The sequence below is a fragment of the Globicephala melas genome, chromosome 16 (assembly GCF_963455315.2).
Source record: "Globicephala melas chromosome 16, mGloMel1.2, whole genome shotgun sequence".
Lineage (NCBI taxonomy): Eukaryota > Metazoa > Chordata > Mammalia > Artiodactyla > Delphinidae > Globicephala > Globicephala melas.
This window is the reverse complement of record NC_083329.1, coordinates 26,913,281-26,932,959: the sequence shown is the minus strand read 5'-3', so window position 1 is coordinate 26,932,959 and position 19,679 is coordinate 26,913,281. Positions and strand designations below refer to the sequence as shown.

The 19,679-nt window shown below is 55.5% G+C and overlaps 1 protein-coding gene and 1 long non-coding RNA gene across 4 annotated transcripts in view; one reads left to right on the top strand and one right to left on the bottom strand.

The window, feature by feature from the left end:
- Nucleotides 1-1,019: 1,019 nt before the first annotated feature.
- Nucleotides 1,020-3,645, bottom strand: LBX1 (ladybird homeobox 1). The gene is made up of 2 exons (XM_030865378.2): nucleotides 3,289-3,645; nucleotides 1,020-2,593 (listed from the first exon to the last, which is right to left on the bottom strand). Exons 1-2 carry the CDS (start codon nucleotides 3,611-3,613, stop codon nucleotides 2,073-2,075), a joined length of 846 nt encoding a protein of 281 aa, XP_030721238.1. The 5' UTR covers nucleotides 3,614-3,645; the 3' UTR covers nucleotides 1,020-2,072.
- Nucleotides 3,646-4,318: 673 nt separating this feature from the next.
- LOC138842373 (uncharacterized) overlaps nucleotides 4,319-19,679 on the top strand; it is a 31,323-nt gene continuing 15,962 nt past the window's right edge. Inside the window, exons 1-4 of one of the 3 annotated variants that reach the window (XR_011376805.1) lie at nucleotides 4,319-4,681; nucleotides 11,980-12,050; nucleotides 12,288-12,393; nucleotides 12,578-12,592. This is a non-coding gene — a long non-coding RNA (uncharacterized lncRNA). Of the gene's footprint in view, nucleotides 4,682-11,979; nucleotides 12,051-12,287; nucleotides 12,546-12,577; nucleotides 12,593-19,679 lie in introns of those variants that run through there. The other 2 variants (XR_011376804.1, XR_011376803.1) reach the window with 2 other exon arrangements.

The following is a 19,679-nucleotide window of genomic DNA, read 5'->3' as shown; positions in this document are numbered from 1 at the left end:
TGCTTTTGAAGTGTTCTGTTCTCTTTTCTTCTATTTCTCTCTCTTCGTTTCCTCGTGGACTCGCACGTTCCCGATTCAGGCCCCGGGGCCCCATCGCCTGCCCGAGACCAGATGCACATTTCTCACATCAATTTTGCTTAGAAAGAGAGCCGAGTGGCCTGGAGGCGGGACCCTCCTCTAGTGACAGCGGCCACTCGCCAGCCCAGCGACAACAAAAGCCCAGAAAGAAACCCGCTCCGTTCGGAAAAGTAAAAGCTGCCTGTGTTCCTGCCCCAGCCGCCCTCGGGGTGCGGGGATTCCCCCAGAGACCTTGGGAGATTGATGTCTCTGTCCCCAGCCGGGTTCGGGGCCCAGAATTTGTGAACGTTACCAGAAATCCACCCCAACTCTCAGATGCTTCGGGCTCACATCTTCCAGTGCCCATGTGAGTAATTCAGCCTGCCCTTGGTACCTTTGGCCTCATTTTCCTCCCTCACCCAAGGGTGAGGCCCTCTGGCGAACCGAAGCTTGGGGAGCTCTCAGGCTCCAGTCCGCTGCCCGACTGAGCTATATACCACACCCAAGGCTTAGCCGGTGTCCCGGGGAGCGCAGGAAGAATGCCCTTGGGTCCCGGCTGGGATGCACGAACCCCATGGCAAGTCCCCCCCACCTAGCCTTTGCCCCATACAAATTAATTTTGCACCCGTGGCGCCCTCAAAGTACGCACACGTTTTCTCCCAGCATTGTACGCCTCTCTTTTTACCCGGACCTGGCGAAGCCCGCTTCTCTCGCCCCCGCACCATTTGGTAGCTGCCACGTGTTTGTGGGCAAGAAGCGCCTCCTCCCTCTCACTAATTCCCCCTCACCCCTCATTCTCACGCCTGCCCTGAAACTCCTCCAAATCTCCAAGGCCTGGGCAGCCGGCGACCAGCAGCGGCGAGACACCGAGCCTGACGCGGCTTCACTGAATAAGGTCCACTCGCTCAGACACGGTCACCGCCGGTTCTAGTAAAATGGCAAAGACTTTATTTATCGGAGAAAGAGGCCTTGGGTACAGTCCGGGGAGGAGAGGGCAGGGCAGGAGCAGGGGAGTGGCACGCGGGACCCACCCTCATCCAGGCACCCTCGTCTGGCCAAGTCGAGCTAGGAGCAGGGCGTTGGATACCGCAAGACAGACCCAGAGCTGTGGAGGAGGTGGCGCGAGGGCTTAGGTCGGCCTCGTCTCAGTCTCTGTCACATGCAAAAAAATTCTAAAAAGAGTAAAAAATAATTCTTGGACTTTGGGTTCTGTTTTTGCTGGTTGGTTGATTGGTTGGTTGTTGGATTTCCCCCTGCTTTGTCCCTAAGACCCGGACCCCAATAGTCAGTCCCAGGCAACCGGGAGAGGGTGGGGAGGAATCTTAAAAATAGCATTACTGGGCATTAGGAGGCAGAAATGGCATCGAAAACAGACTTCTTTCGCTGGGGGGGAGGGGGAAACATCGATTTGAAACTCGCAAGTCAGGACCCGGTTGCCCCCCTCAGCACCTTCCCAGGTGTGTGTGGGGGAATAAAGGCAGAAGGAAATAAAAGAAATCAACTGCAATAGGCCAAGGGAGGTGAGGAGGGAGAGGGCCGGTGCATTCGCCACATGCAGAGAAAAATCAAAAAGTCGGGGCGGCCCCTCCTCCAGACCTCGAGGTTAAGTGTTCATTACCCTCGATTCTATCTCGCCCTCAGCAAACCCGGCAGCCTGAGCTTTGAGAACATGGAAACTCCGAGATTTTAAAAAATAAAAGAAAGAAAAAAGTCAGGCTGCGGTGGGAAGAACCCAGTATATAGGTTTAAATATTTATACAGAAGCCATACAGAATTGCACGGCGAGGGCTCCCGGGGCAGCGGAGGCCGCGCGCGCGGCGGCCGGCTTGGCCGGCCATCCCAGGTTTATTGCTTCGAGAGGAAAGAGGCGGCTGCTGGGAGCCGAGTCCAGGCCAGGGACAGGGGAGAAGGGGGGAGTTGCAGAGGAGGTCCCAGCTCCCCTTGGCGGTCCTGTCTGGGAGGTGGCGGGCAAAGAGCGCTAGGAGCCCGGGGCTGCGGAAGATGCTGGGCGCCGCTCAATCGTCCACGTCGATCTCTTCGTCTTCCTCGTCCTCCGAGCAGTCCTGGCTGCTGGCCGGCTGGTCCGTGAGCGGGGAGGCGGGCGAGAGCTGCAGGGGCCCGGCGCCCGGGGCCTGCGGGGCGCCTGGGGGGAGTGCCGGAGAGCCAGGCCTTGACTTAGCCCTGCCGCAGCCGCCGCCGCCGCCGCCCGCAGCCTCCGAGTTCTGCTCGAGTTCGGCCAGCGCCACGATGTCCATCTGCCCGCTGGGGCCCAGTTTCTTGGCGGACTCCACGTCGGCCTTCATCTCCTCCAGGTCCCGTTTGAGCTTGGCACGCCGATTCTGGAACCAGGTGATGACCTGAGCATTGGTGAGGCCCAGCTGCTGCGCAATTTGGTCGCGATCGGCGGGGGACAGGTACTTCTGGTAGAGGAAGCGCTTCTCCAGCTCGTAAATCTGGTGGTTGGTGAAGGCCGTGCGCGACTTTCGCCGCTTCTTGGGGGTCTGCCGCTGCCCAAAAATGGTCATCCCGTCGCGGCCTGCGAGGAAACCAAAGTATAGGCTTGCGCCAGAGGAGAGGAGACCCCACCCCGGTCCTTACTCACTCCACCTAGACCCATCTGGCCTGCAGTCTGCCGCTGTTCCCTTCTAGGATTAGATTCGGCCACCCGGACTAGGCCAAGCCTAGGCTATGGCAAGCCCCCTTCCCCCATCTCTCATCTACCGGAAGTCCCTAGGAAAAATTGTTTTGGTCTCTGCCGCTTCACCTGAGAGTTGGTTTGAAAGACCCGAGGTCGCTAGAACATGAGAGCCAGAGAGGGACGCCCTGCCTGGGAGTGAATGTTGGCTCTCCACCTCGTCGCAATCAGCCCTGCTCTACCCCTACCCAAAAGGTCCCAGCAAAGGCTCTCCATTCCCCACCCCAGGAACAGGGCTAGCAGTACCCAGGCCACCGAGAACGGGAGGGAGTTAAGCAGAGCAGGCAGACTGCAGAGAGATCTTGGGTTCCTGCCTCCCCTCCGCGGTCACTCGACTCTAGCCTATCCAGAGGCCCTTGGAAATAGGGTTTGGGTCCTGTCCCACGCATCTCCACTCCCAGCGGCAGCGGCTTGGGCTGGAGGGCCCAGACAGCCGGCGCGGGAGGGGTCGGCCAGAGGCAGAGAGCACTAAGCATGGTACACATTGAGCCGGGAGCCTGGTGCTGGGCGCCGGGGAACCCAGTGGCGGCGCCTACCTTCGGCTGCTTGCAGGACGCTGACCTCCAGCCCCTTAAAAGTCTTGCTGGCGAGCTCCTCCAGCGCGCACAGCGGCGAGGTCTGCGAGAGCAGCGCGCGGCCCGCCAGGGGCAAGCCGCCCGGAGCGTGCTTGTCCGCGGCCGCCAGCAGGTGCGCCGCCCCGCACAGCGAGTAACTTCTCCGCACAGACGGCTTGTTGAGGATGTCCTCGATGCTGAACGGCGTCAGCGGTTTGTTGGAGTTGGCGGGAGGCGGCAGGTGGTCCAGCGGGCTGCGCCGCCTCTCCTCCCCCGGCGCCGCCTTGCTGTCCTCCTTGGAAGTCATCTCGGCCTCGTTTGGGGGCCCGGCCGGGGCGGCTCGGGCCTCGGGGACCCAGCCCGCGGGCAGCTCGGGCGCCGGGAGGCGCGGGCGGGCGGCAGGCGGGAAGGAGGCCGCGCCCGGCAGCGCGCGGGCCGGGCTCGGGGCCGATTAGCGCAGCGGCAGAGGCGAGCACAGCCGCACGGGGCCCCAGGAAGAGGGCGCTGACGCGGGCGCTACCGCCGCCGGGGCTTCCAGCAATCCGGGGCGCGAGCCGGGGCGCGCCGCGCGGGGCTCCAGTTTCGCCAGCCCCGGTGCTATTTAAAGGTGTCAGGTGGCTCCGCGGCGGCTCCTGGCCCCGGGTCCTGGCGACGGCAGTTGGAAGAGCCGAGGCGAGGGCGCCGATCCCGTACTGCGAGGGGAGGCGGAGAGATGGGGCAATTGACTATTGCTAACAAGTTAGCCTTGATCGAGGAGTAATCAATTATCTGCAGCGGCACTTCTCTCTCTTTCTCTTTTTCTCTCTTTCTCCTCTCTTCTTTCTCTCTGTTCTCTCTCCTCTTCTCTCTCTCCCTCTCTCTCTTCCTCTCTCCCTCCCTCTCTCCCTCTCTCTCCCTCTCTCTCTCCCTCTCTCTCCCTCTCTCTCTCTCCCTCTCTCCCTCCCTCTCTCTTCTCTGCTCTCCCCGTCTCTCTCCTTCTCTCCCTCTCCCTCGTCCTCTCTTTCACTCTCTGTCTGTCCAATGCAGGCAGCTCTAAGTTGGGAAGCTCATTAATTAGCGGGCCTGGGGTAGGAGGAGCCGGCTGGAATTAGCCTGCCTAATGCGCCTGTCAGTCCCGGCGCTGCGCCGCGCTCGGCCCGAGCTGTTTGTAAATTACATTAGCGGCTCCTTCATTGCACCCGAACCACCGGCGACTGAAAAGCCGCCGCCCCCACCCCAAACTGTGAGTCGCGCTCCCGGCGTACCCGCCTCCCGCCGGCCTGGCTGTGATGGCAGCGCTGGCCCGGAGGTCTCAGGCTCTCCAACCCGGGATTTGGCGCCGGAGAAGCGCGGCAAGAGCCCATCCGGGGAGGTATGCAGCCGCCGCGCGGGCCAGGTAAGACCAGGAGCCTGGGTGGGCCCCGTCGCCGCCCAGAGCGGACTTTGCCGGGCTGAGATCAAGGACCCAGCGCCCCTACCCCTAGATCCACTTGCCCCTCACCCACGGCCTTGGGCAACGCGCCTGGGGAGAAGGAATCTGCAGCCCTCGGGTTGGCCCGCGGGAGGTCCAAGGAGGCTCTGCAGCCCTGGGTGAGGCGACACAGGACACAGGGGTGGGGGATCCCAGGGGTTGGGAGAGGAGGCCAGTCAGAGGACACAGCCTTCCCCAACCGAGAGGTGGAGGGGGGGAGTTGCTGGTGGCCCTAGGCACCTCTTCCCCCGCCTGAGCCTGAAGCGACAGCTTTACCTCCTCCGGCAATCTTGCACACTCTTCTCAGGCCGCGGCTCTCCGGGCCAGCTGGGGCCACGGCCCGCCTGGTGACCGGCGTCCGACCGTGGTAGCCGGACCGGGTGCCGGGGCTAACGGGGCAGGCTCAGGGCCTTCCCGCTGAGCTCTGCCCGGCCCCGGCCGGGGCCCCGCTGCCGGCCCCGCCCAGCCCAGCGCCCGGCTTGAGTGCACCGCCAGGCCGACTCCAGCTGTTCCGGATGCGTGGCGGGGGCCCGGAGGGGGCCGGGCCACGGATGGGGCTGCGATCTCAGGAACCCGCAGGGAGAGGCATTCGAGTCCCACTGGGCACTGGGAACCCTACGGCCCGAACTCTGTGCATATCAGGCGAGCATTTATGTGTGTATTTGAATGTGTTTATGTTTTTGAATATGTATATTTGTGTGTGGTTCTCCATGTGTTTATTTGTGTAAACGTATGTGAACCTGTGGGTATTTTGGTGGCTTGAACCCCTACCTATGTCTTTCATTCCCCTGAGGCACCCAAGGGGGCTATGTCCCCAGTTTTTGATGTTTTTTTTCTCTTGAGTCCCTCCTTTGGTTTGTGTGGGGCCACCTGCCCTGCCACCCTAATTTTCCATTTCCACCCCTGTAGGAAGGAGGGGAGGAGGAGGGAGGTTGTAGCCAAGGGAGGAAGAGCTGTTCCCTCCCCACATACAGCCCCAGCCCTTTCCCTTGCTTTGTTTGTAAACTCCTGGGCAGGCAGTGCAGTCTGGCAGCCCTGCTTGGTCTAGAGAAGACCCTAGAGAGGCCAGTGCAGAGGACTGTGGCCCAGCGCAGAGGTTGGGGTGGGAAGAATAGGACCTCATGGACTTCTTGCCCCTTCATACCTGCTCCAGAGAGCAAACCAAGCTGGGCTGTGGGGCAGGGGACAAGTTCTCTTCCTTGATGCCTCTAGCATAGGGTCCTCTGAGCATCAGAGATCAGTTTCTTTATCTCCTGGTTAGTTATTCATTTGGAACAAGGCTTGCAGCTCTCCAGAGTAAAAGGGGACAGTGTAGGGAGAGAGGATTCTTATTTGGGACCTCAGTGCCTGCCCCAGGCCTGCTTGGCAGTGTTGGGAAGATCTACTTATCCTCTTCCGCATCTTTGTCCTGCATTTTGGGGGGGAGGACAGGTGCTTTAGAAGCAGGAACGGTGAGAATGTTCCCCCAGAGCTGCAGAACTATCCCCAAGGCAGGCTTGTCTCTGATGCATCAGTGCTGCTCTGGAAGCCATGAGGTGAGACTGGGCCTGGAGTCGGAGTCCAGAGATGGTGGAGAGGGATCTGAAGAAGAGGGCTCCAGGGAGCTGAACCCTGCTAGGTTGGAAGCTCTGGGACCAAAAGGGGTCTGCTCTCTCCTCTCACTTCCTGCTCTCAGGATCTCACCTCAGCCTCTGGCCCACAGCCCTTTCCTGCCATAACCCCCAAAGCCCTGACCCAGAACCTCAGGCAAGCCATATCCCCCATGCTAGCAGAGGAGGCCCTTCCAGATCAGGAAATAGGGACTCTTTGGTCCCCATCCTCCTGAGGAGCTCCCATAATACCCCTCCTCCCCCATTTTTCCAGTCTGTTCCTGTCTCCACACCTGATATTGGTCGGCAAGACAGGATCTTAAGGACAACCCTGCTGTTACCCATCTCCCAGTCCCTCAGGAACAGCAGAGCTCAGGATTATTGTGAGGCTGCCAGGAAGGTGAGGAAAGTGAATTGGGGAGCAGAGGGGTGGTAGCATAGAATTCCTCCACTGGAGCCCTGTTTCCCTGGACCTTTAGTCTCTGGCCACATTGTGTCAAAGTGGACAGGACAGTCCACAATCATCTGCTACATTACCCCTTCCACCCATCATTGTCAAATCTCTCCTTCTCTTCCTAGCAGGCACCTGCCGCCCAATCCCAAGGTTTTGGGTTTTTTGGTCTATTTGGTTGTGCTCTCCGCTGGCCAAACAGCTCTGGCCAGCATAGTTGGGGAATCAGGGGGCACATGGTGTCACCTGCCTGTTTTGTTGTTTAGGGCCCCCTACCTCCATCACCCCATCCAGATTATCTTTAAAAACCAGACCAGCTGCCACACTGATTTTTTTCCCCCAACCCTGTGGTTTTCCCCCAACTCCAGACCTCAGTGTGTGGGAGGTTGGCTGGGATCCCTCCCAGTGTGGGGGAGGTTCTGGGATCCTGGGAGCCCAAACCCACCGCCTCCTTCTGCAGAGCTAAGAGCTGTGTTTTGGGTTTGCCCTTAGCCTCACTCCCTCTCCTGCCATATGGGAGATGCTTAAGGGCAGGGTCCTTGATATGGGGATTCCATCCACTTCAAACATTCACAGGCCAGGCAAGAACCTGGGTACTCTCAATTATTGGTTGAATGAGTTTTTGTCAAGCAAATAGAGGATAAACAATTATGTATTGTGGAGGGGCAAGGCTTGGGCTTTGGTGGTCCCACCTCAGAGGATTTTTGGAGATAGTAAGATTTTTGAAAGGGGAGTAACTCAGAGGCAGGTGGGGTGAGTGTTGGTGGGAAGGAACTCTGCCATTGCTCCAGGATCTCACCTTCTACTCAGCCCCCTTCTTGGGATTCAGTGCTGGTTCAGGAAGACTTTCTGGGGTCTCCCACCCCCGGTCAACTGGGCCAGTGTCTTCTCCCCTGGAGGTGGAAGCAGCTGGTCCCTGGAGTCTGCTCCATAGAGGGAATGCCTGTCTTCAAAGCCTGGTCTATACTGTATCCTGACTCCCGAATTCCTGCTTGCTGCCTATACCACCAGGGCCCAGCCTTCTTTGGTCTCCAGTGGAAGGGGAAGGGATTATTCTGCCCCAAATCTGCTTTCCCCCTAGTTCAGTGAATATTCCGGACAAAGAGGAGGGAAAGAAAATTGCATGAATTGCGAGGGTAAGAGGACCCTGTAGACTCAGACAAAATGAGTTATTCCTTAGCATGAGAGAATATTCAAGTAAACCCTCAAAGGCTCCATCGGCTTTAATCCAGATTGTTTTGGTAGCCCCATTCATGTCCCGATTATTTGTGTAAGCACCAGCATTGGCCTTCAGGCCAGCGCTTCCTTCAGAAAAAAGGTTCTGACATTGCTTGAAATTAGTTAACTTGACCACAAATCAGGATCATTTTTGTCCCCCAGGGACCTGCTACTGTGACACGCCTTGTGGAATTCAGAGTGTTTCTTCTGCTGTAGAAGTAGACTCCGATAGATGGCTTCCTGCCACCCTGGCTGAACCAGGACTGCCTGCTTGGTTTTTATATTCTGCCCTGGGCCACCTTCTTTAGTAACAACAACGGTAACCATGACAATAAACACCATAAGCTCTTACCATGTGCTTGGCTACCATGTGCTTGGCTTCTGGCTAAGAGTTTTTATTGATTTTATTTATTACTCACAACCCTGTGAGGTAGCTACTGCTGTTACCCCGATTTTACATACAAGGAAAATGAGGCCCAGAGAAGTTAAGTAACACTTCCAAAGTCACACAGCCTGTTTCGGAGTAATTAGGATTTGAAGAATGTTTTTTCTGACTCAGGTCTTAATCCTGGAACCACAAAGTATCTAACCAGAGCCCAAAGTTTCCTTGAATGGGCTTTAGGGGCTCTGCAGATCCCAGAAATTGTGTGTAAAATTATGTATGTGAGCCCAAGTGTGCACGTTTTTTCAGGGGCAATATTACATAACACATTGGATTCTCAAAAGGGATTGGAGACCCAGAAAAGGTTAAAGCCAGAAGCAGGCCAATAGGGGAAGGGGGAGGGAAGTTGCCTCTCTGCAGGCCTGGGGAGCAGGGAGCCAGCTGCTCCAAAATTCAGACCAGGCTCCAAGCCTGCTTCTGGACCTGCCCTGCTGTCTCTGGCCAGGCCCAGCTCTCAGGACCTCTTCTGGCAAAGAGAGATGGGGGCAGGGTCTATGACCAGGGCACTTTTTTGGAGAGCGCCCTTCCCTGCTTCTCTCCACCCACCTCCCCAACTTCTTTTGTGAACTGAACTTCAGAGCCCAGCCTCTTCCTGGCCCTTCAGCCCTGCATGGGGGAATTGACTGCCCTTTGGAAGTGTGAGGGGCATAGACAGACCACTGAGTGATAGATATGGACAGGTAGAGATGGGGAGAGATGCTCAAGGCCCAGGTGATCATATTCTGCAGCCTCCAGGGCAGCCCTCTTTTTGGTCCCAAGCCTTTGCTTCCCCAGGAAGGGTCTCTGTTGCTTCCTTTCCTGGCACCTCTCTCTCTCTCTCTCTCTTTTTTGGCCGCACTGCACGGCTTATGGGATTTTAGTTCCCTGACCAGAACTCAAATCCGGGACCCGGTAGTAGGTAGTGAGGGCACTGAGTCCTAACCACTGGACAGTCAGGAAATTCCCGCCTGGCACCTCTTGCTGTTTTTAGTGCTCACCTTATCTTGGGGTGCCCAAGATGAATGACTGAATGCCCTATTCAGTCCTCTGTGCTCCTTAGCATACCCCCCTTGGAGTCAGTGTCAGATTGCCAGGAACTGCTGGTTTGTCATCTGCCCTTCTGCCTCCCTCTCCGCCTGGCTGTGAACTTGGGGAACTGAAATTCCTCTCCATGACCTATGCGAGCCTGGCATATACCAAGAACTCTCCATGCCTTTGTCAAATGAATACGCATAATAAGAGACAAAAGGGAGAGCCAGGTAGGGGCCTCTGCCTGTGCCCCAGAGAGAGGAAGAGGGGTGTAAGGGAAGGGTAGTATCGTTTTGCCAGCTTTGTGCAGATGTGTGACACACTCTTGCTGCTCATACCTCCAACATACAAAAGGGGCACAGAGACCTCATTCTTTCATGCTTTTTGGCTATGGAGAGGGGGGTCCTTGGTTCTCGACCCAGCTGTGGTATGGCCTGACTCAGGAATGGAGTTTGTTCACCCTCTCCCTCTTTTTTTTAAAAAACAGGATTGAGTCCCCATTGTATTTTGGGCTCAGAAGCAGAGAGGAAGATCAGACAGAAGAAGGAGAGAGATGGGCAGGCAGGAGTGGCAGGAAACACACCCCTACCCCAGTAGCCCAGGGGACTATGAGGAGGGTAAATGATAGTGGGGGGAGTCTGGTTCTGTCCCAATGGAGGTGGCATTTGACATGAGCCTCAAAAATCCAGGAGCATTGGGGTAGGTGCAGAAATGAGGACCACTTTCTTGGCAAGGGGGACAGCTAAGCAGGAGGCCAGAAACGCCATCCCAGAGCAGGAGACAGGGCATCCCATACTTCTTCCCTCCCTGGCCTGGGCATCGAGCTGCTGAGGTTGGGATGAAATCCGTGGTCCCTTGTGCAGCCCCATCAGGTTCTGCAGCCTGAGGCAAGGGCTGGGGGGCTCCTGGGATGGCTGTTTGGGGCTGAAGGTCGGGGAAGTTGGGGAGAGGCTGCACCCCAGCCCTTGCTGCTCCTGGGTCCACGGTGCGGGGCGGGGGGCGGGTTCCATTCTCTTTGCCATCTAGGGAAGCTCCAAGAACTGACCTCTCTCTTACTAAACAAACTCCTAGGTCTGAGCAAAACCACTAACGGTGGTCAGGCTACCCATTCCACAGCCTCTGCCTGTGGGAGGGCGCCAGGCTGCAGGCCAGGCAGAGGAGCCTGGGCTAGACGAGGTGGATAGGCCAAGGAACCTAGGTGGGGAGAGGTGAGGAGACCTAGGAGCCGGCCAGCGTGGCTAGGCGGGCGCGGGAAAGGCCTGAGTCAGGCTTCTCGTAATGAACTGCACGTAAATAATTCAGCAGCCATGCGGGGGCTCATTGCATTAGCGCCGCCGCCCGTGCCTCCCCTCGAGTTCCAGCTGAGGGGAGGGCGGGTCACTATCGCGCTTGAGGAGGGGAGCCAGATAGAAGACTCCTGCCTGCTCGCATCCTGGATTCCGCCCGGCCCAATCCCAGGAGACCCTCTGGTCCCCGATCCTCTCGGGCCCCACCGGTCAGAGGGCTGCCTACTGTGCAGGGCTGTCCCAGCTTAGCCGCTCTTAAGACCCCGGGCAAGAGAAAACGGGCGGCGGGACCTGGGCCAGAATAGGTAACGAGGGGGCCCTACCTGCGGGAAACCGAGCTGTGGTAGTGCCCAACCGCACAGAGAACGCGGGCGGCATGGCTCTGAGCAAAGTGGGGAAGGCAGGCTCCTGTGCTCAGAGCTCAGTGCCCAGGAGCTGCTTTGTCCGGGCCGGGATTTTCCTTGTGGTCAGAGTGTATGTCCAGGGAAGGCACGGAACTTTTCACCCACTGTGATCCCCAGGTTCTGCCTCTGCCCCCCGCCTCTCCCGTACCCATATATCCAGTTCCCGCCGCGCCAGCCAACGGTGTCGGCTGGGGTCCCCAAGCTCGTCCTGGGTGGAAGGGAGCCCCAGGCTGCTGGGCCTGAGAGGCTAAGTGCATACTGCCCACAGCCTTATTTCGTTTGAGTGGAACCAGCCTCCTCTGGCTTTTCCACTCCTCACAAGTCCCTGGGTTCCTGATCTTGAGGGATCACACTCATTCCATCAAACATCCACCAACGCTTAATTCCTCCAGCTCTTTCTCAGGCCCCTTCAGTCCCATTAGGTGGACCACGCCCTCTCTTCAGCAGCCTCCCTACTCCTACGTAGTGAACCTCGGGCCGAGACCCTCCCACTGGCCCCATGACCCTCCCGGGGCCGGCGCGAACAAGACCCCCGGCCTGGTCTCCACCAGTGTTGCGGGCAGCCAGACCCGGGGGAAGGCAGCTTGCGTCCCCCCCTTCCCTACTCCGCTCTCCCCCCATCAGAATCTTCATTGTTTGCCGCTGCCTCCTCCTCTTCCTCTTCCCTCAGCCTCTACGCATTTGTTTTTCTTCGTTTGGTGCCGTGCCGTCGGCCTGTGGAGGCCTGGACATACTCTGCCCGTCTTGAGGCCTCAGCCGGGCCGCTGGGTACGAGGCCAAATTTCAAACGGCTTCTGCAGCAGACCGGCTCGGGTGTCTTTGCAGAGGCAGGTGAGATGGACTGACGGCACCTTGACCTCAGACGGCTCCACCGCCGGCCGGCTGTGTGATATTGGGTAAGTCTCTTAACTTCTCTGAGCCTTGACGAGGCAAAGGTCAAGAGATTTAAGGAGAGTGATGGGAGACTAAGTCTTTTGATTCGTTTGGGAAAAGGGGTTGCCTGCTTTGGGGCCTGAGGAGGAAATGAGGTTCGGGAGAACACTAGGTCTGAAATGACCATTTATTTTAACGAATATTTCAAGAGCAGCTGGTAGCTGCTTTTTATTTTATTATTATTATTATTATTTTTACAGCTGATGGGTTGCCAGGCGTTAGAAACTTCTCCAATCCTCACCACATCTTGGTTCTACCGAAGAGGAAACTGAGTTTAAGATTGCCTCCCGCTGGTCAACAGCACAGGTGGGATTCGAAGCTATATCCGGTTCCGAGTCGCTCGTGTGAGTTTACGCCACGCAGCTTCGCTTGGACTGGCGATTCGAGCCCTCGCAGGGCCGGCCACCACCTGAGCGGAGAGGGGTTGGGCTGAATCGCCAAAAGTTCCCTTTTTTCCGTGCCGGGAAAGCTTTGAAATTCTTATTTTCAGGTAAACGATTTTGACGGCTCCCGGAGAAGGACGGAAGCCAGACCCAGTGTGGGACTTCCGGCTTGTTACGGGAGAGCCCCTGGGGCGGGACGGGGAGGGCAACTTTTCCCCCCGAGCCCGGGGAGGCGGCGGTGGCAGAGCCGAGGCAGAAGCCGTCGCTCTTCGATTTTTCCTCTTTGGAGTTTATTCATCTGCTCAGTCTGTCCTGTGGGGCCCACGTCTTCGGAAGTCCTGGTCGGAGTGGGAGGAGCGCCGGGGAGAAGACACACGGCCCTGCCCAGGGAAGAGGTCTGGCCAGATATTCCCCCAACTCTTTCACCCTCTCCAGGGGCGCCTCTCTGAGGTAGTGTCCTCTTAGCGGCTTGGGGGGAGCGGAGTGAGGCAGGCTGGAAGCTGGGGCCTGGGGACCCCTGGGTGGGCAGGGAAGGGCTGGCATCTCCCTGGCGACCCCGTCCCGAGCTCCCGCCGCAAGGTCACCCTGTGGAAGCCCCGACAGGCCACTAGCCCCTCGACACAGGTCCCATTACATTGTATTTATGTTTCATTTTTCCCTCTCTCTTATTATTGTCTCGCTCTGGGGGAGGCAAAGGATATAATATATTCATCTTTATTTTACCAAATCTGTGTGAAGCATTTAATAAGACGCTGTTTCCACACAGCCAGGGATTAGTGTGAGCTATTCTTAAATTAATGCTCGGGAAGGGAGGGCGCCTCCGCCACAGCGCCTGCTGCTGGCGGCCCGGGGGAAGTGCAGGCCCTGGCCGGCGCGCCCACGCCCACCCCCAGCACACGATGCCCTTCTCAGCCCGCGCGCCCGTCCTAGCGTCTCTCAGTGGCCCTTAGGGCCCCAGCCTGGGGGGAGGGGCTCGGAAAAGCCGAGTTCAAGCTCCCTCCTGCGTTTCTAACCTGCTGCGGGCCTTGGTTTGTGCCTATGAAAATGGGAAGAGCAATCCTATAGCCGCTTGCGTCTCAGGGCTCTTTCTTGGGAGGCTGAAGAAGCCGCGGGTGTAAACAGGACTTTATAAACCGCAAAGGAAAAAGCGAGGATTTGTTGGGACTGAGTTGGTGGGGGCCAGAGAGAAACAAGGAGGCCACAAAAGTGGTTCTAGGAGAAAGAGACCCCCAGTCTGGATCCCAGTCCCGGCTGCGGAGCAGAGTGCAACTCCACTTTGAGCGGAGCCCAACGGTTTCGGCATGCCTGGACCTCACCCCCAGCCTGATGAACGTGACCGAACCGAGTAAGGATCTTGGCCTGTCACAGTAGGTGACATGGTCCTCCCTGTGGGTAGGCAACAGTCTTTGTAGTTCAATTTACAGCTAGCAAATTGAGACTCAGAAGTTCAAGTGGCTTGTTTGAGGTGACCCAGCTGAAAAGTAGCACAGCAGATCATCCTGTCTTTAGATTCCACTCTTCTCCTTCCCCCAGCCCTCCTGCTCTCTATTTCTCCCCTCACTACTCCCCAATCCCAATCCTCCATAAGCCTTACGTTCTGCTTTCTACACACACACACACCCTACCTGGGGATGCCCATGAGAAGGAGAAACAGTCACATGACTTTCCATATCCAGGCCCACTGCTCAATGTCCTTTAGAACCCACTTGCCTGTGTTCGTTTTCAGGCCCAGATTTGGGCACACCAGCCTTACTTAGTCCCTTGTTCCAGTGCTGTGGGGAAGGGTTGGGGGCCACTAAGCCAGGCCAGAAGGAGGTGTTGTGCAGGAAGGGATTGGAGTGGGCAGGTAAGTCCCCCTAGTTAGAACTAAAACCCTCCCGTAATTCTCAGTCTGCTTCTGTCCCCATCTCCCCATCCTTGGGGCCATACCAGGTAACCCCACGTCTTGTAGGCTGCTGGTAGGAGCGTCTTTGGAGGCTAAGAGGACTTGAGAAATCTGACAGCTCCCACCTGGGGCTGGCTAGGGATGGGTACAGACTCACTGTGTGGTAGGGCTGGGGCTAGGTGAGGCAAATAAGGTGCCTAGGGCACAAAATTTAAGGAGGTACTTGTTCTCAGTGTTGTGTACGACCCCTGAAATTTTGTGCTTGGGCATCTCACTTGCCTCACCCTAGTCACAGCCTGCTGTGTGGTCCCAGAGGTGGAATTACCACAGTTGCCAAGTGGGGACAGAGAGGATGATTTCACCTTAGTATTGTGAATGAATAGCTTTCCGAAAGGTAGAAGTGTAAACAATGGAATGAGCTGCCTTGTGTGGGAGTGAGCGGTCCCAACAGGTGGAGTATGCTTTGAACCAGCTGGGAAGGCTAATAATCAATCTTATTGCCATCATCGTCATCTTCATCATTTTACTATCGCTTATTTTGTGCCAAGTAAGAGCTTTACCCACATTATCTCAGGCAATGTATATAAATGTCTTTTGGCTGAGGATGGATATTAAAGTCTCTGATCTTCTGGGTCCTTTCCAGCTCTTAGAGTCTATTGTTGGGTAAGACAAAGGACACTTCTGTTGATTTTGGTTAGTTCATTGCATTATAGTTATTATTTGAACTTGTCTTGTGGCCTTTACTAATGGATAAGCTCTTTGAGGTCAGGGACTGTGTCTAATCTCATTTTTTTTTTTTTTTTTTACCGTTCCTTCTCTTCCATGCTCCACACAGGACTAAGCACATAGCACGTGTTTAATAAATATGTACTAAACAAACACATGAGTAATCAAAAGCTGTCTGTCTACCTGGCCATCTGCTTTCCATGCTGTGACCATCAGAGCTTTGAGGGTGGCCCCTGGGAGAGCCAGTACCACCTCTGCAGTCATTATGCCCCTTCCCCAACAGCTGAGCTGAGTTCAGGCCAACACTTGTAAAGCGTCCTTCTTCCTCATGCTCCCAGCTCTGTTCTAGTCTGTGGGCAAGATAAAGTCCAGCCCAGGTTCCACCTGTGCAGAGGCGCTCCAGTCTCATACTGGACAAGCCTCATAAGAAACCATTCAGGTGGGGGAGGGGGCCTGTGGGAGATCAGAGCAGGCAGGAGCCCTGTAGCCAGAGAAGTCTGCCTGGCAGAGCTGGAACTAGAGCTAGGACTCGAAAGATGGGAAGGATTGAGAGGCTGGAGGGAAGAAATAGAGAATTCCAGGTTGGAGAGAGAGGGGGCAGCAAGAGTAAAAGGACAGAGGCAGGCAGAACTGCTCACAACAGTTTTAGGAGAGAGCAGGCTGGCCTAGCTAGAGCAACAGAGGACTATAAATGGGAAAAGCTGGTTGTGGAGTGCCTTGAGTGTCCAGGCCCAAAGCCAGAGACCAGAAATTGGGGTTCAGAAGTCAGGGTCCACATCCCAGATTCCAGAAATCAGAGTCTAGAACTCCAAGCCCAAGGCCTTATCCAAAGCTGTCCTCTGTGTTGGTGTAAGATGCCACCATGGGGCTCTAAACTCAAGGGGCATGAGCTTACTGGGTAACAAGATGGACCCTTCTGATTGGCTTGGCCCAGGAAACCCAAGGCCTGATGTGAGCCCAGAGTCAGCCTGGGCCTACCTGAAGCCACATTGTCTAGGACTGGCATGAGCAACTGTACTGGGTTCCCCCAAATCAGAACTAAAGTCTAGCCCCATCTGCAGCCCAGGAGACCTGAGCTGGAGCAAGAGTTGCCCACCAGTATACACCCTCCCACCCATCCCCTTTCCTTCCTTCCACCCTCTGATACAGGTGGAATCTAGGGCTTCTAGGCTGGACCCAGCTGGGCTAGGCCGCTGGGGGGTGGAGCCGTAGTGCCAATGAGTGTGTAGGCCTTGCTGTGCCGGCCTGTCACGGAGCGCGAGCCTGCCAAGGAGCCGGAGCGCTGTGCCGCGTGGAGGGTGTCAGGGGTGGTATTGTCGGCGCACAAATGCTCAACTTTATGTACTTTTAACTAGAGGTGTAACAGATGGCCCCGTTTCTGTCCAAGCCAGGGAGACTGGTGCCCATTCCGGCTGCAGCCAATCAATCCCGCCACTCTGGGGGGAGCTACAAGCTGGGCTGGGAGGCCTGGAGCCAGCAATCGCGCAAGGCTGTCTGCTTGGGCTGGCCCAGTACTGCCTCTGCCAGACAGTCAGCCGTGGGCCCGGGAAGGTAGGAGGGCAGGCAAGTGGCAGCCATGCCCGGCAGCCCAGTCAGAGGCCTGTCTGGAAGAGAGAGCCTGGACCCACCCATCGGGACCCAAATGGCCAGTGAAGACATTCAAGTCCACAACCTGCACCACTTTGTCCTCATTCTCTTGTGGTCCCTGCTTCGTACCTAAGCCCCAAATACCTAGCCTCAAAACTCTCTAGACCCATAACCCTGCAGTGTCCTGCATTGTAGACACCAGATGTCGCTTGGGACCGGGGGTGGATAGTAGTGCCTTTGGGAGAAATAGTTCATGGGACTGCAGAAGACTTCAAGAAATGCCCAAGACAGCCAGGGAAGAAGAGAAAACAAGAGGATCCAGGGATCCTGGAGCTGGAAGAAACTGTTAATCTGTTCATACATTCATTCATTCAGTCCACAAACACTCAGTGAAAGCCTACTATGTGCTAGATCCTTTGCTAGGTGCTGGGGACACAGTGATGAATAGGACAGAATTCCTGTCCTTGAGACCTTCTCGGGGAAAGACAGACAAGTACACTGGTAATTGGAGTGATGAGCTTTGGCTCATAAAAATCTCCACAAGGACCATAGAAGCACAGAGCAGGAGCATTTAACCCTATCTGGGAGATCCAGGGAAGATTCCAGCAGGAGGCCAGCTCTGAACTGGGTTTTAAAAGACCAGAAGTTTTCTTTGGAGGTGAAGGCAGGGAAGGGCATCTGAGGGGGAAGGAATAGCATATACAATGACATAGTAAGAAAGGGCATGGTGAAGGTAAGGGCCAGAAAAGATGTGAGTGTGGTTGGAGTTGAGTACGGGGTTGGGAGGAGGGGAGGAGATGAGGCAGCTAGGCGATGCCTTGGCCCTGTTTCAGCAGACTGGCAACCTGACCCAGCGGCTCTCTTCCTTCAGTTGCCCCTCCTGTGACCCTACAACCCCTCCTCCTGGGGCCAGAGGGAGTAGGAAAGAAAGAGGCAAGGCCTAGCAGCATGTGGGCAAGGCCAGAACTCAGGGGACCCCACAGCATCAGTCCTCCAGAGTGGTCCTGGCCCTGGCCTGCCTTCTTCCCTAATTTGAGGGATGAGGCCATGAACCAGGGGGCTGATTCTCCCCCAGATATGTACCCCTGGCATTTCTGAGTCCCCTAAAAATGGCCTTTCTGTAGGTTCCTTAGAGACGACCTGGAAACTTATTCATTTGTTCACCAAGCATTAAACATGAGCTATGTTCAAGGCCCAGGCAGGAGACGGAGTATCATCCAGGACCGTGAGGGGCTCAAGTCCAGACCAAAGAGGAAGACAGGAGTCTGGGCAGGGGTCCTTCTGCTTACAAGAAACAGAGGTTCCCTTGAGTAACCACAAGAAAAAGGAGAGCCTTTATATGGAAGCACATGGACCTAGGCAGCTCTGGGCACTAACTTCTCTCTCATGGTAAGGTGAAAAGGCACCCTACAGGGTCTTCTTTTCTCTGTGTGTCTCTCCTCATTAATATTAATGAAACTGTTGTTGTTGTTATAGGGGGAGAAGGAATGATAGCTAACTAGTTCTGAGCACTTACTGAAAGCCAGAGAGTTTGGTTTCCGTGCTTGCTTCAGTTAATCCTCTTAAGAACACTGTGAGTTAGCTAATCTCATTATCCCCATTTTACATGTGAGAACACTGAGGCTCCAGGAGGTTAGGTACTCTGCCCCAGGTTCAAGCCAGGAAGTGGAGGAGTCAGAATTCTCACTCAGGTTGGCCTCCAGGGCCCCAACTCATAACTGCTTCTGACCCCCGTGCAGCTTCAAGAGCTTCCTGGATTTCCTCATAATTTCTCATAACTGTGACTTACATTTGACCAGCCGGCCTCTCTGAGTCTCTCTCTACATCACCTCCGCTAACTGCTCTAGTCTCTCTGTATTTCATAGTTCAAATTCCCAGGAGAGGAAATCAGATGGCCCAGCTCATCTTTTAATGCCAGGCCACACTGTAAGCAGCTGTCCAGCAAAAGAGCTGGTTGGGAGTGGAGCTGTGTACAGCCACTGATCAGCATTTCTGATAGAGCCAAGAGTAGAAATAATATTCTACTAAGGAGGAAATGCAAAGTGCTACAAGAGAGGTGCAAGAAAAGGATGAGGGGAGACTTCATGTAGGGTCATTTGTGGTCCCAGTCTTGAAACAAGAATAGGATTTGGAGGCCAGAGTTGAAGACAAGGATTTCCAGAAGAAAGGAAGAACATGAACACAGGCGTGGGACTGGGATAGCGTGAGTCATGTCCAAGGGCCAGTGAGTAGTTCTTATTAGGAGAGTGGGGTGCATGAGACAGAGGCTGGAAAAGTAGGACTTTTGAATGCTAGCATTAATCTAAACTTAATTCGATGGGAGTTATGGAAGGTCTTTGAGCAAGAAAGGAATGTGATCAGATGGGTGCTTTAAGTAAGATGACCATATGCTCAGGGCAGTTCCAGTTTATGCCTGTTGTCCCACTATAATTATTATTATTTTTATTCTTAAGTTTCATTGTTGTTGCCATTATTATTATTATTATTATTTTACAGAGACCCCTTTGACTCTTAAAAGCATCCTAGTTTGGATAATACAGTCTATGGTTGCCCCAGCTTTAGGGACCGTGGGCTGTTGCTCTGCTAGGATTATGGTGAATGGGGCAGGATGAAAGTCAGGATGGTCCTGGATGAGGATCTTGCCATAGTCCAGGTAAGGAAGGCCAGAACCAGATGAGGGCGGAGAAGACAGAACACAAAAGGCTGTGAGCAAGAGACAGAGCTAGCATAGAATTTTCCAGACCAGACCAGTGAATGGATTTGGAGGATAAGGAAAGGGGAGTGTAGAGTCCAGGTGACTCCTAGGTGTTCAGCTTGTTTGAAAGAATGGTGGAAATTTGAAGGCAAGGCTTGTGGGGGGTAGGGGATGGAGATAATGATTGTAGTTATAGTGAGTTTGAGGTGCTCTGGAACATCCACTCAGAGATGCTCAGCAGGAAGTTGGACATTCCAGATGGGAACGCAGAAGCTGTTAGTTAGGGATTCTTCCAAAGAGATGGCTAGTGGAAGCC

Excerpts from the sequence above, each read along its gene's own strand:
- LBX1 (XM_030865378.2), bottom strand. The coding sequence starts at position 3,613 with ATGACTTCCAAGGAGGACAGCAAGGCGGCGCCGGGGGAGGAGAGGCGG. Across the intron at positions 2,594-3,288 it reads CGTCCTGCAAGCAGCCGAAG|GCCGCGACGGGATGACCATT; the intron begins GTAGGCGCCGCC and ends GTTTCCTCGCAG.